The sequence below is a fragment of the Gobio gobio genome (assembly GCF_949357685.1).
Source record: "Gobio gobio genome assembly, chromosome: 3".
Taxonomy (NCBI): domain Eukaryota; kingdom Metazoa; phylum Chordata; class Actinopteri; order Cypriniformes; family Gobionidae; genus Gobio; species Gobio gobio.
This window is the reverse complement of record NC_137099.1, coordinates 56,079,507-56,103,876: the sequence shown is the minus strand read 5'-3', so window position 1 is coordinate 56,103,876 and position 24,370 is coordinate 56,079,507. Positions and strand designations below refer to the sequence as shown.

At 36.3% G+C, this 24,370-nt stretch overlaps 1 protein-coding gene across 2 annotated transcripts in view; it reads left to right on the top strand.

Annotated features, from left to right (window-relative positions):
* Positions 1–24,370, top strand: part of usp34 (ubiquitin specific peptidase 34) — a 90,259-nt gene that overhangs the window by 5,749 nt on the left and 60,140 nt on the right. For both annotated transcript variants that reach the window (XM_079812741.1, XM_079812740.1), the window contains exons 2-10: positions 9,504–9,591; positions 11,854–12,325; positions 17,045–17,095; positions 19,109–19,258; positions 19,352–19,419; positions 22,707–22,899; positions 22,980–23,041; positions 23,119–23,200; positions 23,345–23,437. In XM_079812741.1, the coding sequence (XP_079668867.1) occupies positions 9,504–9,591; positions 11,854–12,325; positions 17,045–17,095; positions 19,109–19,258; positions 19,352–19,419; positions 22,707–22,899; positions 22,980–23,041; positions 23,119–23,200; positions 23,345–23,437 (1,259 nt within the window). The remainder of the gene's footprint in view (positions 1–9,503; positions 9,592–11,853; positions 12,326–17,044; positions 17,096–19,108; positions 19,259–19,351; positions 19,420–22,706; positions 22,900–22,979; positions 23,042–23,118; positions 23,201–23,344; positions 23,438–24,370) is intronic.

Sequence of the window (24,370 nt, the reverse complement as noted above, 5' to 3'; positions counted from 1 at the left end):
GGAAAAACATCCAGTATGCGGCAGTCCTGTGGGCGAAAATGCCTTGTTGATGCTAGAGGTCAGAGGAGAATGGGCCGACTGATTCAACATTTACATTTACATTTATGCATTTGGCAGACGCTTTTATCCAAAGCGACTTACAGGGACCTTATTACTGGGACAATCCCCCTGGAGCAACATGGAGTAAAGTGCCTTGCTCAAGGACACACTGGTGGTGACCGCTGGGATCGAACCAGCAACCTTCTGTGTGTCAGTTCCATGGTTTAACCCACTGGACCACCATCTCACATCTAGTGATTCAAGCTGATAGAAGAGCAACTTTGACTGAAATAACCACTCGTTACAACCGAGGTATGCAGCAAAGCATTTGTGAAGCCACAACACGCACAACCTCGAGGCGGATGGGCTACAACAGCAGAAGACCCCACCGGGTACCACTCATCTCCACTACAAATAGGAAAAAGAGGCTACAATTTGCACGAGCTCACCAAAATTGGACAGTTGAAGACTGGAAAAAGGTTGCCTGGTCTGATGAGTCTCGTTTTCTGTTGAGACATTCAGATGGTAGAGTCAGAGTTTGGCGTAAACAGAATGAGAACATGGATCCATCATGCCTTGTTACCACTGTGCAGGCTGGTGGTGGTGGTGTAATGGTGTGGGGGATGTTTTCTTGGCACACTTTAGGCCCCTTAGTGCCAATTGGGCATCGTTTAAATGCCACGGCCTACCTGAGCATTGACCATGTCCATCCCTTTATGACCAGCATGTCCCCATCCTCTGATGGCTACTTCCAGCAGGATAATGCACCATGTCACAAAGCTCCAATCATTTCAAATTGGTTTCTTGAACATGACAATGAGTTCACTGAACTAAAATGGCCCCCACAGTCACCAGATCTCAACCCAATAGAGCATCTTTGGGATGTGGTGGAACGGGAGCTTCATGCCCTGGATGTGCATCCCACAAATCTCCATCAACTGCAAGATGCTCTCCTATCAATATGGGCCAACATTTCTAAAGAATGCTTTCAGCACCTTGATGAATCAATGCCACGTAGAATTAAGGCAGTTCTGAAGGCGAAAGGGGGTCAAACAAAGTATTAGTATGTGTTCCTAATAATCCTTTAGGTGAGTGTTCATGGCCTTAAGCTGTATTCATAAATCATCTGAAGTCAATGTTTTGTGTGAGGAACAGACAAAATTTAAGTGGTAATTTCCTGAAAATCTTCCCTCTCTATCCAAGCTCTTGTATCTTGTTTTGCATATTCAAATTAGCTTAAAGGTATAGTTCACCCAAAAAATGAAAATTTCCCCATGATTTACTCATCCTCAAGCCATCCTAGGTGTATATGACATTCTTCTTTCAGACGAACACACAGTTATATTAAAAATGTCCTGGCTCTTCCCAGCTTTATAATGGCAGTGACTGGGGGTTGAGATTTTCCATCATAAAAGTGCTCCACATGACTCTTGTTCCGGTGGGAGAGTGACCTCTGACCCAACGTATACATGTGTGTGTGTATATACGCCTCTCGCTGTACAAACTAAAAGGGCTGGGCAACAAACTCAAGCTCCTCCCACATTTCTCTTTACAAATCCCCGTTTTAGACTTCTATTCATGACCAGTGTTTTGCTATATCCTCTGACGGCCGTTACCAAGTTATTATAGTTTATAAAGCTATACATAATGTTATTCTTACAAAAACATATTCCGTTATTAATAGTGATGCACCGATCATGATTTTACATGGCCGATTCCGATACCGATTTTTTTCAAGAAAACTGGCCGATTCCGATACCGATTTCCGATTTTTTTTTTTACACAATAAAGTAATGCTTATTTGGTATTTAACAGGCTAAATTGGCTTTTGGCTAATGAAAACAAGTCCGCAATCTGAAATTAACAAGAAATTGAATTGGAAATTAAAGGCTGAAAGGTGAAATTAAAGGCAACAACTGCATATTCTGCAATCCAAACAAAGATGTTACTTAAATCAGCATTTGTTTTTAAATTCAGTGTAAAGAAAAAAAGTCTTTACCAGTGAAATTAAATAAAACCAAAGTATATAATTGTTCCAAAATGTTAAATCAAATAATGTTTAGTGCAACGAAAAAAACTAAGATGCTACAGCAGGTGCTTTTTAAATCAAATTAAGTCAATGTAATTTTAAGGTAAAATAAAAGGTAACACTTTAGAATAATGGTCATTAGTTAACATTAGTTAATGTATTAACTAACATGAACTAACTATGAGCAGTGCATTTGTTACTGTATTTGTTCATCTTTGTTTATGTTAGTTAATATAAATCCAGCTGTTCATGGTTTGTTCATGTTAGTTAACACTGCATTAACTAATGTTAACAAGATTTTAATAATGCAGTTATCTCTCATTAGTAAATGTTGAAATTAACATTAACAAAGATTAATAAACGCTTTATAAGTGCAGTTCATTATTAGTTAATGTTAACTAATGTAGGTAACTAATGTTAACTAATGACCATTATTCTAAAGTGTTACCAAATATAAATGATCATCCTATAGGCTACAGAACTGATAGTATTTCATTTCTAAAGTGCATGTATGTTCTTCTTTAGGCTACAAAAAGAAGTATTTCAGCTTTGTCACAAGTTAGTCTGTTTCGTTCTCATCCGATCCAACACGTGAGAAGCTGAGCTGAACAAACGCTCCCTATCTGCGCTTGTGCTGGCGGAGAGGTAAGCTCGCGCAACTTCAGCTCGCGCAGGAAAGCGGCTCTTCATTCCCTTCAGCATCTCGTCTCTTCCCTCAGTTCTCCAGGTTCCGTTTGTAACACACAAGTGACATGTTCGCGAATGATTGCAATATAGGCGTATGTGCATGCGGGCGCACTTCCGGATAAATCGGCAGAAAAATACAAAGAAACCGGCCGGTTGCCGATCGCGCGCTAGAAGCAAAAACCGGCCGGTTCCGGTTTTTGGCCGGTCAACCGGTGCATCCCTAGTTATTAACCCACTAGAGTCGTGTGAAGTACTTTTATGATGGATGGATGCGCTTTTTTGGGCTATAAAATCTCGACCCCCATTCACTGCCATTATAAAGCTTGGAAGAGCAATGATATTTTTTAATATAACTCTGATTGTGTTCGTCTGAAAGAAGAATGTCATATACACCTAGGATGACTTGAGGGTGAGGGAATGATGGGATAATTTTCGTTTTTGGGTGGGTTAGCTCTTTCATTTCAATAGTTTACAAGACAAGAAGGAATTGACTCCAAACACTTTTATGGTGCATTTTCTGAGCAGTATGGAAAAGAGCAGTTCAAACATTCTTCAAAATATCTTCTTTTTATGTTCTACAGAACAAAACATTCATTTTTGTGTGAATTATTCCTATAAGTCAATGAGGTCAGGCTGTTTTCCCACTGAAAAGCACCAAATAATGTCATTCATTCAGGCAGTCTGTGTGCTGTTTTTCTTTCTTTTTTTTCTGTGCTTTTGAGCTTTCAGAATAATGGCTTTGATAACGGATCCTCATATCACAGCGCCGTCAAACTGTTTCTCAGCCGGCCGTCAACACAATGCCCTGAATTGTTACTGTAGAGCTGCGTGGAAGCGGCAGAGAAAAGAAAAAAACAAAACAGGAAAGCCGTTTTACAGAAAGCAAGAAAGAAAGGAATAAAATCTCATGTAGGTCAAGGCTAACCAGCTGCTCGAGTGAACTTTACTACCCCAAAGGTAGCATTGCCAAGTCCAGCTACTCCCTCATCGCCGTAGAAACAATTAATTGTGCTTTGTGTGTGTGTGGGACAGGGCACCTAAATAGATGTTAAGGTACTGCAAATCCAAATGTCATGTGATCGGCTGTAATGATCACTCTTGGTGTTAAATTTGCGATGAAGGCAGCTGTGGGTGCCAGAACTTAATCGCTTTAAGTGTTACATTTACGGTAAAAATTTATATTTAATTTACTGAAATATTATAATTACTGACAAACACCTTAAAGTTCTTTCAATGAAAAACCATCAAATGTCACTCATTAGTTAATTTCGTTTTTTCCACTGTATATAATTAGTAAAAAACCCTTTTACTTCCAAAAATTGTACATGTAACAGTATTGTACTGTAAGTGACATGAAATGTTCTTTTTAGGGAATGGAAAGTTAACCATTTAACCGTTTTTTACAGTCTTTAACATTAAAATTACGATCATTTTTATAGTGTACTGTCATTCTGTCTTGACTGTTATCTGCCAGTTTCACTGGTTTTCCTTTGTTTAGTTTTTTTGTGTTTTTTTTCACTATTGCTCTTACTTAATGATTTGAATAACCTCTAACATAAAGTATTAAAGCTACAATATGTTTTTTTTTCGCTAACCTCTTTAAAACAACAACAAAGGCGTAGATTGATGTCAGTGAATGAGCGTGGAATCATTGGACTTGTTGTCATACCGATGGATATAATAATGTTTATGGATGAGTGAATGCATGTTTTTTAACATGACTGTGGTATGAAGGAGGCCACGATTACTAATAAGAGACAGACATCAGCGCCACACGCGAGTGCCGGGGTGACATTTAAAGGGTTAGTTCACCCAAAAATGAAAATTCTGTCATTAATTACTTCCCCTCATGTCGTTCGACACCCGTCAGACCTCCGTTCATATTCAGAACACAAATTAAGATATTTTAGTGTAAATCTGATGGCTCTGAAAGGCCTCCATTGGCACAATGGCACTTTACACTCTCAAGACCCTTAAAAGGCACTAAAGACTAAAGTTACAAAGTCCATCTCACTACAGTGGTTCTAAAATAACTTTATGAATCGGCGACAATAGTTTTTGTGCGCAAAAAAACCCTAAATAACGACTTATATAGTAATGACGATTTCAAAACACGGCCTCATGAAGCTTCGAAGCGTTATGAATGAGTGAGCCGATTCATGATTCGGATCGCGTGTCAAACGCCAAACTGCTGAAATTTGGCGATTCAAACCGCTGAATCGACTCACTGATTCATAACGCTTCGAAGCTTCATGATGCCTTGTTTTGAAATCGTCATCACTATATAAGTCGTTATTTAGGGTTTTTTTGCGCACAAAAACTATTGTCGCCGATTCATAAAGTTATTGTAGACCCACTGTAGTGAGATGGACTTTGTAACGACGTCTTTAGTACCTTTTAAGGGTCTTGACAGTGTAGAGTACCATTGAGCCAATGGAGGCCTTTCAGAGACATCAGATTTACACTAAAATATCTTCATTTGTGTTCCGAAGATGAACGGAGGTCTGACGGGTGTCGAACGACATGAGGGTGAGTAATTAATGACAGAATTTTCATTTTTGGGAGAACTAACCCTTTAATTCTACCGAACTACCCGCAAGTGCTGAATACAGTACTCATACAGGTCCGTTTATTTGACGAATTAAAATCATGAGGTAACGCAATGCTGTTTGACTTGGTCTACACTATCTAAACTGCATTTGAGTGTGTTGAGAGTTATAATGTTATTCTGTGTTAGTTTGTTGGCTGTATGAGACTAGCAGTAGCTACATCATGATGATACTTTAATATTTCGTCGTGTTGAGCTACATTACATTGACTCGTTTTATGTACATTTGCTCACCTGTCTAATGAAGCACATGAAAGAACGGCATCTCTTCAAGTCGAAGTGTGTTGCGAAGCTCTCGCCATCTCGATACTGGTCCTCTTTTGATTTCTCATTTTGTTCCAAAGTCTGCTTGCCATGGTCCATAATGTTTGAATGACACAACAACAGCGGCCGCTAGACGTTACGCAATTGTCCACGTCTGTTGCCATGGTTTCTACGGGAGTAAAAGCGGAAACCGAGGGTAACGCAGATAGGATGCCATTGACAGGCGACTCCCTCACACGTCCCGGTTCCTTGGTTAAAATTTTCTCACAATTTTCTCACGCTTTACAAATAGCTGGAAACATTTGGGATATTGTAAGTACTCAACTGAACAAAATATATAACACTGGCCTTGTGGTGTTTGGATATTTTACTGGAAAAATCCTACATATTGGACCTTTAATGGGGACCTATAATGCTAGACGAATAAGTCTCTGATGTCCCCAGAGTGTGTATGTGAAGTTTTAGCTCATAATACCCCACAGATCATTTTTATAGCATGTTATACTACGGGGCCGTTGAATGCTTGAATCTGACTGGCTGATGAACGTTCTGAGGTGTGCAATTATTTTCTGGGAAACGCACAGCAAACGTAGTTCCAGGCAGCTCTCTGACCGCATTACAGTTCCATATCACTGCGCCAAATGATTTCAGTTTTTTCAAATGTCTTCACAGCCTACAACAGCAAATCACCAAAACCCACAACGACACTGACCAATCAAATAAATATAGTAAACAATAAGATAAAAAGGACAAATTATTTCCATGTTTTATTTCCACAAAATTACGTTTAATTATGTAAGAAACGCACATTACTCTCTCTCTCTCTCTCTCTCTCTCTCTCTCTCCTCTCTCTCTCTCTCTCTCTCTCTCTCTCTCTCTCTCTCTCTCTCTCTCTCTCTCTCTCTCTCTCTCTCTCTCTAATAACTCGCTGCATTAATAACTGCATTAGTCTGCTATCAGTGGCTCAAGCCTCCATTAAAGGTCCCATGGCATGGCATTTTTCTATTATTTTATAGTGTTTCCTGAGGTGTACTTATATTGTTAGTGTGATTTTTACATCATAAAATGTCATAATTTAGAAATACAAGACATTTTTTCTATACTGATGTTTGCCCTGTGGCTGAATGCCCTGTTTCAAGAGGCGTGTCTGCTGTGAGACTTCAGTAAAAACGCCCACTGTTGTGATTGGCTGACATCTTTGCATTTGAAATGAGCGGAGGGGGCGTGGTTTAACGAGGTCTACGACGCACGAGCTGCTGCCAGAGAGACGGATGGACCCGAGTTCACTTCTCATCAGTTCTCTCAGCATGTCTCAGTTCAGGGTGAACTGTTGTAGTTACTAGAATATACTTCAGATTAGTTTATTTCTAGTCGGAGGGACTGTCACTCATGTCAGAAAGTTAGTAACTTTAGTAAATTATGGATCAGCGCTGACTCGAGACGCGAACCGTTTAGAACGATTCAGTCCGATTTGGTGAACTGGTTCGGTTCACTAAAAAGAACCGATTCAAAAGAATGATTCGGTCGGGAACCGGACATCACGGAGACGGAGCGATTGCTAACAACGTTATTTATAGTAACTACTGAGTTGTGAGAGCGCTGTCTGTCAGCACGAGTTTATTGTGTTTGTATCTGAGAGTTCTGAATAAACACGAGTCCCAGTCACGCCGAGTCCGTCTTCATCATTATTCTACCAACTTTTTAACACATGCAATGTACCATTACAGCGAGATGAACGAGTTAGTAAGTTTGATTAAAGCATTATTTCTAGATATGTTCCTATCATATGAAAAGCGTCAGTGATGCGCATTGAGTAACTTACACAGCGCAAACAAAGACACAACAGCAGTAATCCAATGTAATCCAGTTTATTGTGGGGAAAGCTGGCTAGCCTAGCCCAGATATGCTCACGCTTACCCCCCGTCTGCTTAATCTCACGCCGCGTTTGGTGCCTCCGCTGTGGGCCAGATGCAGTACTGGGGGTTGGGGATGTTGAAGGCCGAGCTTCGGCATGCGTGAGGTTTATCTCTAAAGATGTGGCTCTGCCATAGACTGTAAAAAAATAGGGGCTCTGCCGATGTTGAGCAGAAACTCCCGACTGTATGCACATTTTAGAACAGATAGACGCGACGAGGACGTACAAAAACACTGACTCACAAGATAGAAAACACGAAAACACCGTTCTGTCGGGAGAGAGAGAAGCCGCAGCGTGTGCACGAATAATAAATAATTAGCTACACATCAGAAATCACTGATCACAGATCAGAAGGAACTGAAAAAAGACGTCTGTTTTCATTTGTACATCCAAACACTGAGAAACTGCCAGCGTTCACTCGTTCACAAGCCGAGGACAATAATATAGTGTTTGCATGGGCGTGCCAGATTCTCTGGGTGGAGGAAAGGGAGGAAACCGTTCCTGCTTGGACGTCAAACCAGGAGACTTCAGGATTGGCTCGTCTGGCCTGTCATTTTCTCAAAGGCAGAGAAAGACAGCCAGAACTCGGGTTTACACCGATCAACATTTCTATCCACTTGGGGACAATATTCAGGCTAGGGGAACTCATATTAATGTTGAAATACCTCATAAAATGAAAATTTCATGCCATGGGACCTTTAACAGCTTTAAAATGACGTTTCGGAACTAGCAAAAGAGCCGTTGGATGAGACACGGAAGACATAGTCCTACTCACAATAGCGATTTAAGAACAAAAACCGGACGAATCCCTTTAAATATATAATCGGATCAATGTCTTGAGGTGTGGTAACCGTAGTATAAGCGGAATAATTGACTCCGGGCTGTTGAATTATTCGAAAAATAATGCGGAGATAATAGAAAATTATTTTTCTAATAATTCAACAGCCAGGAGTCAATTATTCCTTACTTAAAATTGCCACTTTTTAGGGGTGAGCAAAAACATGATTTTTTTTGTGTTTTTCCCTTTAAATGCAAATGAGCTGAGCCCCTTTCAAGAAGAGGGTGGAGCTTCCAGATCTCATGCTCCGGCATACAGGCAATCTCACGCACTGAAAATGTCCGAAACTCAGTGTTCTGCCTTATATGTTCGAAATGGAGTCGGACAATGATGGAGACACGCAAGAAGTGACATGTAGAATGCAACAGGACGTTTCTGAATGGTTAATTGCTGAATTTATGTAGTGGATGTTCAGTTAACTATCTTCAAGCCATCGATTAGCAGGTTACATCATAATAATCTATACATCGCTGTACAGGTGCTCGTGTGGGAACTGTTGTAAGATGCCTACTAAGCCGGAGAATATATATTCTGCATGGAGATACACTCTAAAATACTCACAATGTACTGTATTAATTTAACTGAATATTCTGTATTTATTTTTTTACAGGTGTATTTACTTTGTGAATTTTGAACATCATTGCGTTGTGTTTTAGGGTTAACGGAAATGTCTGTAAAATTACTGGATAATATCTGGTTACTAAGCTGCCAGGATGAGTTTACGGATATATGTTTTACAGTGTAGAACAGGTATAGTTTAGTTTATGCAGTCGTTGGCGGAGCCTGTACGAAGTGACGTCACATTGCTCAGAAAATGAAAACGGCTTGTTCTCTGAGACTGTTGAGGTTTTATGGGGATTAAAAAAAGGAGTGGGTGGATTTTTTTACCATTATAGGCTGGTTGTGTACGCTCACTGCCAACACACATTTATATCCAAACACCTTGTAAAAGTGAGTTTAGCGTAATAGACCTAAGTGTGTAAGTTGTGTTTTAGTGTTTGTGCTTTTTTTGCTGTGTATCTCTAACACTGATCTGATCTCAGACAGTCCCAGGCCACTTCTTTAACGGTTTTCCTCTCTTTCTCTCTCTGTGTGTGTGTGTGTGTGTGTGTGTGTGTGTCAGTCTCGGATGCAGACAGCTCAGACGGCCTGCAGCTGAAGAAGGAACATGCCTTAAGAGTCTTCACTTACATCAGCACATGGACACAGAGGTCAGCACTCGTTCACTCACACATTCACTTCCTTCATTCGCACATTCATTTCTTTTGCACTTTATATATATTTAGCCTTATATGAAGATGTTGTTACCTCTATTGCATTCAAGGTTTTTTAAATACACCATTTTTGTTATATGGTGAAATACTAAAATAATAGTATTTCTTATTTTGTTTTTATTTAGTGATTTTTATATTTTTATTTAGTAACAATAATAAAATTGTGCAGCTGTACAAACCTGCACTTTTTTCATTTTTAATCTCAATTTATTGGAAAAAAATAAATAAAGTTTTGTGCAGCCCTGCATTCATTCATACACTTCAATCTCTCACACATTCATTCACTCAAATCAATATTCCTACTTTCATTCACTGATCCGTCCATTGATTCCCTCACTGGCATCATTTGTTCTCATTCACTAACCGATTCACTGATTTGCTCTCTAATTTGCTCATTCATTCATTCTCTTGTTCACTCACTGGGTGCGTCTCAATCAGCTCCCTAGTTCATTAGCCATGAGTTATAGAGTTAGCCATTTTAAAGGCTGTCTCAATTGCAATCTTCCAGGGCACTGATACCCCTTTTCCACCAGCATGAACCGGGTGCTAGTTCAGAGCAAGTGCTGGTACCGGTTCGGAGTTGGTTCGACTGATGAGCCTTCTAAGAACCGGTTTGCCTTTCCACGGGCTAGAGTGCTGCCACAGAGCCAGGTCTCACGTCACTGTATACGTCTCCTCTCTCTCAGCAACTCTAGCGAGGCAGTGGGAAACACAAACACACCAGGCTTGTTCGAGGTGCATCTGCCCTACGCAGACCGATCGTATAGCGTATGGTTTGCTCTCACTGTACTTTGGTGTCATACGCCAATCGGTCTGCTCAGCGCCGATGCATCTCGAACAAGCCTTCCATCAACAATGGCGAACGTTGCGTTACTATTGATGCTCATGGCTTTACGATCCTACATCGGCATCAAAACACAACGAATCCAATGCATTTGTGCAGTAAATTGTATAGACGGAGATTACAATCGAGCAGCTATTAGCTCCATTAGCTGCTATTTAAAAAATGGCGGTCGCAAGTTTGTTTGGGTTTGTCTTGTTGGTCACGGTAAGCCCAGCGGTTCTTACTTCTAGCCCAGCAATGTTTTGGTGCTACTTAAGAAGCACTTTTCCTGGTTGGGAGCTGGAGCTTTGGGTGTGGAGAGACAGATATCTGATTTGAAACTAGGCTCTGGCTCCGAACCAGCACCAGCACAGCCTTGGTGGAAAAGGGGTATGAGACGTTTGCTCCCTTAATACAATAGTGCACCTGTGAAAACTAGGTAGCATTGATGCTCACTATGTTCTGAAGCGCCATCATTGTGAACACCATCAGTTTGAGACAATATCTTAATCTATTCATTCATTTTAATTCCGATTCACGCACAGATTCATGTTTTTTTACTCCATCCTGCATCATGTCTTTGTCATCATGGCTGTTTATTCTGAGGCCCTGTCCCAAATGGCACACTTCATGTGCACTTTCGGTCTTGTGGACTTACAATGGCTGCCGCGTGTGCGCGTGTCCGTTAAGTCCACGAGACCGTAGGGTGTCCCATTTGTCATTTTATGTCTCAGAAGGGTGCTCGCGAGCGCCCCCTTTGAGGTCGATATGCGCCCTCGATGCACACTTCTGCCGAGCACTGGTGCTGGTTACACAGCGGACTTCTTCCCGGCGGTCAAAGCGGCGTTCCGTCGTTAAAGTGCGGACTCAGAGAAAAACCGTGAGGGTTTCGGGTGCCATTTGGGACAGGGCCATGGATGCATTTATGATCTGTGTCGTTTGCCCTTTGACCTGCTGTAGTTCAGTGTGTTGAGCACACTAAATGAGCACGCTCCGATGCAAACTTTGGCCCTGTCCCAAATGGAACCGTAAGTCCTTGTGCTCTTACGTAATGCTGCTTTGTCTGTCAGGTAATACTAGTCTTCAGTGCAGGACATTGAGGGTGCATATTGGAAACCTAAAATGACAAATAGGACACCCTACGGATTTGAGGACTTGAAGTTGCACATGAAGTGTGCCATTTGGGACAGGGCCTTTCTCTGCTGGTTTTGGAAGGAATCTATGGAGTGGATTAAAACCATAGTCACATGGGTTAAACAATGCTGAGTCTATCTTCTTGGCAGCCAAAAGCGCCTTTAAATTAGCCGAAATATTTCATAGCACATAAGAAGGTGGAACTTGAATGATGACGGTTGATTCTCTCTGTTCGTTTGCAGGCAGTGTCTGTGCTGTTTTAAAGAATACAAGCACCTCGAGGTGTTCAGCCAACTGGTTTATGCCCTCATTAACTTGGTCATCGCCCAAGTAACCAACCTTCGGGACCGCCTACGCAGTGGCCATGGCAACAATAGGACTGAGGGGGTGGAGTCTGAATGGGGCTCCGCCCAGCCACAGCCTTCGCCCAATGAGGACGAGCCTCTGAATGTGGAACGGGACTCTGCTGATGAGGACATTGGAGCAGAGGATGGTGATCAGCAAAAGAACCAAAAGCAGGGGGTCAAACCGGACCTCCAGCCCAGGCTCAGCGAGCCAGCGGCCAGCGAGAGCGGGAACGAGAGCAGCCTGGACCTGTTTGCATCCTGGAGCACGGAAGACCAGGAGAAACTGCTGCTGTGTGCTGCCAAGATCTTCCAGATCCAGTTCCCCCTGTACACGGCCTACAAACACAACACACACCCCACTATAGAGGTAATGCATGCTTATATATACAGCAGTCTGTGTTTTCCTGAGGCATTTAAAGGTGCACAGTGTAAATTTTCTAGTGGTGAGGTTGCGAATTGCAACTGCCCCACCCCTCCTTTTTGAAGCACATAGAGAAGCTACGGTGGCCAACACAGGACAAAGATGTCATCGTCTGAGACAGCAGAGAGTGACTAGCGCTCTATAGAGAAGTTTGTCCGTTCAGGGCTACTGTAGAAACATGACGGCGTAAAATGGCGACTCCACTGTAAGGAGACCCGCGGTATAAGGAGATAGAAATGGCTCATTGTAAGGTAATAAAAACACAACGGTTCATTATGTAAGATCTTTATACTCCACTGAAAACATAGTTATGTATATTATATTGCATTTCTGTCAATAGATCCTTGTATTTTCTGAGTAAAAAGGAATATTGAATGAGCAAAATAAGGGCCGTGGCTTGTTTTTACCCTCTGGTGATTGATTGGATCTAGAATGTAGGCGTTCCATTTGCTTTCAGAAGTTGGAGGGGATGTTCTTATCCGAACCGTTAAACTGACGTCATCAGAGAAGGAAGGCCATTCCAGAGGGGAAGCACATTTTCAGATTGTGTGTGGAGCTGGGAGATTAAAGGCCTTTGCACACTGAAATTTGAGTCCGATGCGTATTAATGAATGCGTTAAGAAAAAAAACGCAAAACAATACAAAATGCCGTCTTCAAGTAGTGAGGATGATTTTTTTGTCCTCTCTCTTCTTATCACAAATTAGGTATCATTTGAAAGCTTACAAACTCAAAATTCATCCTGTGAAAACCGTTTTGAAATCGGACATTGTGTTGCCATGGAAATGTTACTCTAAATTATTCTAGTGGGCTCCTCCCCTAGTGGGCGCTGTCATGTTTCATATTACAACAATTATTTTAACTACTTTATATTCAAAATCTTTTCCAATCTTGACAAAACGCATATTGTCGGAAAGGTCTGAGTCTCAAGGGTCCATATTTGGTGACTGTTTTGTGATGGAAGTAATATTTGGACAGAAATTTACAGGAAAATGCATCAAAAAAACAATAAATGGAATTTGAATGACACCCGGTGGCTATTTTTGGTACAGCACCCTAAACAAAATCTCATGGGGACTTCAATTTTTGTGATATCAACTTCAAATTTGGAACACAAATTGGTTAGACATATGGCTTTGATTTTATAGTAATTTTAGAGTAAATTCTTTTTTGTAAAATATATATTTTATATGAAATAAAAAATATTTAGTACAGTATTTTTCATTTACAGTAAATTTAAACTTCCATAACTATTTCATACTTTCATATTTTGAGTTGCTTTCACTTCAGCAATAATCTGCAGAATGTCGTCTTTAAAACGAGACCAAACTTTGGTCTATATTCCAAAGCATTCTTGAATTACAGCCCTTTAAGTTTGGATAGTGCATTTTCATGTGTATTCTCAAAAAGGGGGGTGACAGTTAAAGGGTTAAAAAGAGAAAAAGAAAGAGGAAATAATGGGTCCATCATCCACTCCTGCGATCGCGTAGAGAGGAAGGAGAGTTCCTCTTATCAAGGAGCTGCGGGATTATCCAGACCGATCCAAAGTTTACTTTAGAATGTCAGTGACTCAGTTTGAGGCTTTGCTAGCGATACCGGAGCCATATATTAAAAAGAAGACCACCCATTTCCGTGAATCAATTGATCCTAGGGACGCACGCACACACACACACACACACACACACACACACACACACACACACACACACACACACACACACACACACACACACACACACACACACACACACACACACACACACACACACACACACACACACACACACACACACACACACACACACACACACACACACGGTTTACAGGGACTTGGTGTGCTATAATTATAGCTGTGATATAATAATAGTAGTAGTATTTTTGATACAATAATATTTGTAGGCTATATATAATTGTAGGTATCTGAGCACTGGCGATTCATTCACCACCATTGCCAGCAGTTTTAGGTTGGGCATCAGCACTGTAGATGGGAAAAACGGATGCGAAAAACGCAGAAAATCGGACTAAAGTTTCGGAGGCAGTGTGCAAGCGTGACTGACATAACGTGAGGTCGAATGTATTTTTTGACGTGCGAAAATTTCGCATGCGAATATCGGACTCTGTGTGCAAAGGCCTTAATTGTTAAACCGATCTCGATTCAAACACCCACTCAATCTAATCTATAAATGACAATGATTTGCCGGTTCTATTAAACCTTTGACAAAACAAAACAGAGCAAATCATCTGTTGAAAGTAACTAGGCACTACAAATAATGATTGTATCAATTACATTTTTACGCCAGTAGGTGGCGACAATTGAGTGTTAAAAAGTGAATTTGTCATTGATTCATTCATTCAAGAGATTTGTCCAAAAACTTGAAACAAGTGAATTCTTTATGAGCGAGTCATTGAATCATTCATTCAAGAGATTTTTGAAACGTGATTCTCAATTCATCCAGAATTGTGCAGTTTTATTGAGAATTAACTTGACCGGACTAATTGTGCTAGCCTGGATGCCAGCCCAACTTAGCCCCGCCCACAACATTTGAGATTGGGAAGTTCGGTCTGGACTTGATCCGTTGTGGAGCAACTATCCTGGAACCAGAGCTGTTCGGACCAATCAAATTCCCAGGGCGGGCTTTATACGATGATGGGCAGATGATCAACAGTAACGTCATCACGTCACCAAAGAGCGCTTGGGTTGAATTCGTTTGAATCTGAGTATGACGATGTCAGGCTAAAGTACTCTCTGTATCCTTAACTTCTTTATACAACACCGGCAAAGATCGTTTCCACTCGTCTTCCAGCGCGCGTGTAGTTGAGTTCTGTTGACAACTGTGCGTCGCTCAACATGCGTCACTTACTCCGTCGCTCTGATTGGTTGTAGGTCTGTCCAATTGAATGCAGAGGCATTTTCTTTCCCGGTGCGGTTGAAACACCCCATAATCACAGCCCAATGGAGCAGATCAGACTCATACTCAGACTAGAATCTGAGTATGACGACGTCAGGCTAGAATAGTTTACCACTAGACTAGTAATAAAAGTATATAAATAAATATAATAAAGTAACAAAGTAATTAGGATCCATTTTGATTTCATGCTGACTTTAAAGTTGCAATGAAGCAGAAGGAACATCAGATTGCTGAAAAGCGTCTGTTGTCGATTGGATGTTGAGATGTGGGCGTTGCACTCAAGTGAATGTGAGCTTGCAGCTGATTGTGGAGGGACGTGGTTTAAGTGGAATAAATGATGGGAGAAATCATACGTCAGCAGAGACAGGTCTGTCGTTTCACTGGAAGATATGACATTTGATGAAACATTACAAAAAAAGGAAAGAAAAGAGAACACCGATACGGATGACAATCTAGTCCATGCATTTACAAAATAAATCATAGAACATTTGCTTAATTTGATTCTTATCACGGTCGCTTTAGTCATCAAGGTACCGCTCGAAAATATGCCATAACCAATTCCCAAATTTGGAATTTTTCTGTAGATATTACTGAATTTAAGTTCAAAGTACATTTGCGTGTGCATTTATAATCAGGTTTTTCTGTAGTTGAACAAACTGATGATTGATGAATCCTGTAGCTCAAGTGTACAAATTGAATATGTGAAGGATTAAAGACACTTTTGTCTTTCCGAATGTCAAGGCCAATTGTAGTGCGATTGATGCAGATATGTATTTACAGCACATTTTAAAAAGACAAATTATGTCTTAAGTCTGCCTTTTTCCTGATCCATCAATAGCTCTGTTTCCATCCACCTATTTTAATGCGCATTTTGGGATATCGCATCAAAAAAATGCTGACTGGAATCGGCAAGATGCGCATAAATTACAAAAATGAACAATAAAAAAACGTACACGCTCGTTTGAGTCGGATAAATGTTCTATCCGATACGAAAACATGCGCATTAACTACGATGGAATAAATTCCTCGATGTGAATAAAAAAACATCATGTGACTTTGGCGATGTAACAGCATAAGTGTCTTGTTTGCAAAGCATCTGAAATGCTGTTTTGGTCATTCAGAAGTGTGTTGTCAAAGATGCCCGGTATATTTCCCTCCTAGAACTGTCTTACACACGACAGCAGCATCTGCCTCTGAGAGCAACACAGCAAGTTTATTGAGACGCATGAGTTTATTATATATGAAAATTATTCTATATGGTGGCTTCTCCTATGTTTCTTAGTGCTCTTTTAGCGGTAGTCTATCAGGAAGTCTTCGACTCTCTGGATGGAAACGGTGCTTTATTTGCGAATGTTTTATGTGATATTTTGCGCATAAGTTACATTCACAACTTTGGATGGAAACATAGCTAGTGTTGTCAGTACCAGGTATTTGTGGCCATTTATAGTTTATCAGAAAAAAAATCGCAATGGAGGTTTTTAATGTCATTTTTACTTTTTCAACCTTCTGTCTGGCTCAAAAGAGTTAATATACACACACAACACAAGCATTATACACATTATATGCCATCTTATGCTCTTCAAGTTAGTGCTTCATTATTCCGGAATGATTTGGATGAACTGAATAACCTCAACGCACATTCCCAAGACAGAATGAAGTTGTTTTCTGTGGTTTTTGTAGTTGCTCACTACTGGTTTTATTTGGAATGCTGTTTTCTTTTCTGTTTTTTTAATATCCGCTTGTTGTTTTTGCCCTCAGGATATCTCGGCACAAGAGAGCAATATCCTCGGCTCTTTCTGTGATATGAATGTAAGTCTTTGCTCTCATTCGCACTCACACACTCTCACACACTCTCTCACACTCTCTCACACACACACACACACACACACACACACACTCTCGCATGGTGATGGGCTTGATTACACCGTTTCGAGATAATTCATGAGCTCAATAGATGCTGAGTGGACGCTGCAACACTAGACTTAACGGACTCTGAGGTGTGTCTTGTGTGTGAAAGTACGGGATGTTCTTTGTTTAGATGTTGGCTAGCGTGATTCATCCACTCCCATGAATCATCACAGGTTGTAGTAATTAAATCCAAACTATTCATCACTCAAACTCTTTATAAGGATGCTTTCTGTAGATCCGTTGAAGACATAAATGAGAATCATTTCGTCATGTCTGTGCGTCTGTAAATGGTGCTGCCTGCGAACATTTTGACAATCAATGAGTTTGTGTAATGTTAAATATTTAATAAACAATCATTTTTAATAAATAAATATTTAATAATAAATATGTGCACACAAATTACACCATTCATGATGCAGATTGTGTTCATTATTATTAAACATTACATTTTTACATATTATATTGTAAATAATAGATTAATTACATTGATATTAATAATTATGTTATCATTTTAATAGGTAATAGGTCACGTCTGGTTTTCATTCATATTATAATAATTTATTATTATATTAATAATTGATTACATTGTTATTAATAATAATTATATTATAATTTGAATAGGTTATATAGTATATTATATTATTAATAGTTGATTAAATTGTTATTCATAATAATTATATTATATTATTAATTGATTACATTGTTATTAATAATAATTATAATATTATTAATAATTGATTACATTGTTATTAATAATAATTATATTGTAATTTTAATAGGTTATATAATATTATATTATTAATAAATGATTACAATGTTATTCATAATAATTATATTATATTATTAATTGATTACATTGTTATTAATAATAATTATATTATATTATATTATTAATAATTGATTACATTGTTATTAATAATAATTATATTATAATTTTAATAGGTAATAGGTTATATATTATATTAGATTATTAATAATTGATTACATTGTTATTAATAATAATTATACTATAATATTAATAATTGATTACATTGTTATTCATAATAATTATATTAGATTATTAATTGATTACATTGTTATTAATAATAATTATATTATATTCTTCATAATTGATTACATTGTTATTAATACTAATTATATTTAATTTGAATAGGTAATGGTTATATATTATATTATTAATAATTACATTGTTATTAATAATAATTATATTATATTATTGATAATTGATTACGTTGTTATTAATAATAATTATATTATAATTTTAATATGTAATAGGTTATATATTAGATTAGATTATTCATAATTGATTACATTGTTATTAATAATTATTATATTATATTATTCATAATTTATTACATTGTTATTAATAATAATTATATTATAATTTTAATAGGTTATATATTATATTATATTATATTATTCATAATTGATTACATTGTTATTAATAATAATTATATTATACTTTTAATAGGTAATGGTTATATATTATATTATGTTATATTAATAATTGATTACATTGTTATTATTATAATTTTAATAGGTAATAGGTCATGTCTGGTTTTCATACATATAGTGTATTATAATAATTATATTATTGTGATTAATTATTATAGTATTTATTGTGATTAATTACATTATTTATTAATAGTTATAGGTCACGTCTGGTCATGTTTTCTTTATTGAATATGTTATTTAGTAATATATGTTTAGTCATAAGAACAATTGACAGGATCTTTGGTCCTTATTCATGAACTACGAGCTAAATACATTTTTGTGCAAATAATTTGTAAAATCTTTGCATTCGAGAATTGATTCTGAAGTGATTTGAATATTTTTATTTTAAAGCTCACTGATGAAGTGTTTTAAGTGATGTTATGACAGTCTGACGCGTGTGTGTGTGTGTGTGTGATTCAGGACGTGGAGGTTCCTCTGCACCTGCTGCGATACGTGTGTATGTTCTGCGGGAAGCACGGCCTCTCTCTGATGAAGGACTGCTTTGAGTTCGGCGCTCCTGATACTCTCCCCTTCCCCATCGCACATGCCTTCATCACCATCGTCTCTAACGTGAGTCCAACCTCTGCGCCGCCCAATCAAACCACAGACATCTGACATGTTTGAGCTGTAACCAATCAGAGGTGATTTCTTCTGTGTGTACAGATCAGAATATGGTTGCACATTCCCGCTGTGATGCAGCACATCATCCCTTTTCGCACTTATGTTATCAGGTAAGAACGCATTTCTAAACCGGTCCAAAAGTGCAAAATGTGTGCAGAAATATCTCCATTTCATCTAATCAGTCCTGACGGACTCACTCAAAGACGAGCGAGACACAGACAGAGCAGAGTCGAAGAACTCTTAGAAAGAGCGCTGCCGCCCGCCAGGAATCTGCTCTCGGTTGAGTTGCTAGGAAGAGCATCCCTCACCATAGCAACAGTCGCCACGGCTCTCCTCACATGACCTTGGGGGGAGCCAGACGGCTGGCAGGGGAGCTGAGAGAGCGCCGGTCATGTGACTCGAGCCAGACCGGATTAGAGCAGCACAGAGAGAGAGGGTTCAGATGCAAATATGACGTTTTTCTTGGAGTTTTTTTTCTGATAGAGCATGCAGGGCTCAACAGTGAGATATTATATTATATTATATTATATTATATTATATTATATTATATTATATTATATTATATTATATTATATTATATTATATTATATTATATTATATTATATTATATTATATTATATTATATTATATTAATGATATTATATTATATTATATTAATTATATTAATTATATTATAGATTATATTAATTATATTATTTTATATTATATTAATTATATTATTTTATATTATATTATATTAATTATATTATATTATATTATATTATATTATATTATATTAAATTATATTATATTATATTATATTAATTATATTATATTATTAATTATATTAATTATATTATATTATTTTATATTATATTATATTATATTATATTATATTATATTATATTATATTATATTATATTAATTATATTATATTATATTATATTATATTTATATTAATTATATTAATTATATTCATCCACCTAGAAAAGTAGTCCCACCTCAACATTACTATTATATATTTATATTATAATATATATTATATTATATTAAATCTGTACGCCATATAATATTCATCCACCTAGAAAAATACCATCAACCCAAAATTATTATATTATATCATATATTATATTCATCCACCTAGAAAAGTAGTCCCACCTCAACATTACTATTTTATATATATTAATTATATTAAATCTGTATACCATATAATAATTTTGGTTTGATAGTATTTTTCTAGGTGGATGAATATAATTAATATATAATAATTTTGGGTTGATGGTATTTTTCTAGGTGGATGAATATTTATATTATATTGTATTATATATTAATTATATTCATCCACCTAGAAAAATACTATCAAACCAAAATTATTATATATTATATTATATATTAATTATATTATATCATATATTATATTATTATATTCATCCACCTAGAAAAGTACTCCCACCTCAACATTACTATTATATTTATTATATTATATTATATTATATTATATTATATATTATATTATATTATATTATATTATATTATATTATATTATATTATATTATATTATATTATATTATATTATATTATATTATATTAATTATATTATATTATATTAATTATATTATATTATTAATTATATATTATATTATATTATATTATATTATATTATATTATATTATATTATATTATATTAATTATATTATATTATATTATATTATATTATATTATATTATATTATATTATATTATATTATATTATATTAATTATATTATATTATATTATATTATATTATATTATATTAAATTATATTATATTATATTATATTAATTATATTATATTATTAATTATATTAATTATATTATATTATTTTATATTATATTATATTATATTATATTATATTATATTATATTATATTATATTATATTAATTATATTATATTATATTATATTTATATTAATTATATTAATTATATTCATCCACCTAGAAAAGTAGTCCCACCTCAACATTACTATTATATATTTATATTATAATATATATTATATTATATTAAATCTGTACGCCATATAATATTCATCCACCTAGAAAAATACCATCAACCCAAAATTATTATATTATATCATATATTATATTCATCCACCTAGAAAAGTAGTCCCACCTCAACATTACTATTTTATATATATATATATATATTAATTATATTAATTATATTAAATCTGTACACCATATAATAATTTTGGTTTGATAGTATTTTTCTAGGTGGATGAATATAATTAATATATAATAATTTTGGGTTGATGGTATTTTTTTTTATATTATATTGTATTATATATTAATTATATTCATCCACCTAGAAAAATACTATCAAACCAAAATTATTATATATTATATTATATATTAATTATATTATATCATATATTATATTATTATATTCCCAAAATTATTATATATTATATTATATATTAATTATATTATATCATATATTATATTATTATATTCCCAAAATTATTATATATTATATTATATATTAATTATATTATATCATATATTATATTATTATATTCATCCACCTAGAAAAGTACTCCCACCTCAACATTACTATTATATTTATTATATATATTATATTAAATTATATTAAATTATATTATATTATATTATATTATATTATATTATATTATATTATATTATATTATATTATATTATATTATATTATATTATATTATATTTATTATATTATATCATATATTATATTATACTACATTCATCCACCTAGAAAAGTACTCCCACCTCAACATTACTATTATATTTATTATATATAATATTATATTTATTATATGTATTATATTATATTTATTATATTATATTATATTTATTATATATTAAATTATATTCAAATCTGCACATCTATGTATAATTAAATTTTGTATTAATATAATATATATATATATTTTTTTAATTGAAAGTACTTATTTTCTGCCATTTTTTTTTGCAAAAGACTGAAAATCATACAGCTAATATGTATTCCATTACATTATAAAACTATAATGTAGCCCTATAAATTCAGACACATTCGGTTGGGAAAATGATGGCATATGAAATAAAATAGCTGGGTCCTGATATTTTTTGATACAGATCCTTAAAATAATATTTCAGGTTTAATACAAGTTTAAAAAAACAACATCAAAATGTCAATTACAGCAATGCTCTTATAATGGACGTCTATGGGGCAAGTTATTCCAGAGGGGTTAGAACAGAAATGTGAAGCTCATAAGTGCTAATATAAAGTGTTGTGTTGTTTGAGCTGTAAACCTGTCGTTTTGAAGGAGGATGTGATGAGTTGTGTATATGTGCCTGACACGTATAGAATCTCAGCCGAAGCATCTGGTTAGATGTGAATCTCTCTCTCTCTCTCTCTCTCTGTGTGTAGGTATCTGTGCAAGCTGTCGGATCAGGAGTTGCGTCAGAGCGCGGCGCGTAACATGGCCGATCTGATGTGGAGCACGGTGAAGGAGCCGTTGGACAGCGCGCTGTGTTTCGACAGAGAGAGTTTGGATCTGGCCTTCAAGTACTTCATGAGTCCAACGCTCACCATGAGACTGGCCGGACTGAGTCAGATCACGGTACGAGAGGCTCAAAAACACGAGCTCTTTCTCCATTGTGTGCAGTCTGTGCTCATCGATCTGTGCTTGTGTTCCTGTAGAATCAGCTGCACACCTTCAATGACGTCTGTAATAACGAGTCCCTGGTCTCTGACACTGAGACGTGAGTGTGACGAGTCCGCTGGTATTAGTAGCTCATTCAAGCTGGACGTCTATTGACATCTTTGTTTCATCTCTCAGGTCGATAGCAAAGGAACTCGCTGACTGGCTCATCAACAACAATGTTGTGGAGCACATATTTGGACCAAATTTGCACATTGAGGTGAGTTTTGCACGGCTAAACACCTCTCATATTTATCCGTGTAGTTTGGTTTTGTGATATTCCTTTGGTTGACCATTTAGTTCTCTGTTATCGCTGACTAAAGGTTTATTATTTCTGAGTGTGCTTGTATTGTTTTTGCCGTAGATCATTAAACAGTGCCAAGTGATCCTGAACTTCCTGGCAGCCGAGGGCAGGCTGAGCACTCAGCATGTGGACTGTATATGGGCCGCTGCTCAGGTGCACACACACACACACACACACACACACACACACACACACACACTACTATTTCTGCATGATGTATATTGTGCACAAAATGTACATTACCTGGATGACTAACTATATTCGCACTTTATCCCACAATGCATTGTGCTCCATTTGTTCTTCCATTTCCATTGTTATGAATGAAAACTGAACGGTTTATTATTAGGGCTGTCAAGCTTTTAAAATGTTTAATCTAATTCATCACACATCAAATTTAGAGGAGAAATTAGCCCCAAAAGATCATTTAATGTTATTATTGTGTTAAATGAGAAAAGCACCAAATAGACATTTACAAAAAGTAGCTTTAGATATAAATATTTTATTTGATTCAACATAGAATTTGTTACTCATAAACTTTTAGGCTTCATGAGGGTAAGTAAACGATGACAGAACTTTAATTTTTGGGTGAAAAAAAAGAAATTATACTCTAAAAAATAAGACATTAAAACGGGCAGTAGGAGGCGATAAAAGTCTAAATGAGTAAGTCATTGAGTCCTTCATTCATTCGACTCGTTCAAGCGGCTGATTCATTCAGGAATGAAGTAAATGGCTCTCTTTATGAATGGGTCACTGAATCATAGGTTCAATCGACTGATTCGTTCACAACGTGGATTCATTCAGAAACGAAACAGCGCTGTGTGGTGCTCGAAGACACACAACATTTCTCCTCTGGCTTTATAGATAATATTTTTGTTGGCAAAATTGTGCAAAAGCAGACAATATCCTGTCTAAAATATAACAAAATATTAACTTTTTATTTATTTGCACATTTGCACTCATATGGCCCTATTTTATTGATCTGAGCGCATGGTCTGCAGCTCATGGCGCAGGTGCACTTGGGGCGTGTCCGAATCCACTTCTGCTAGTTTAACGATGGAAAAAATGGTTGGCGCGCCAGGCACGTGG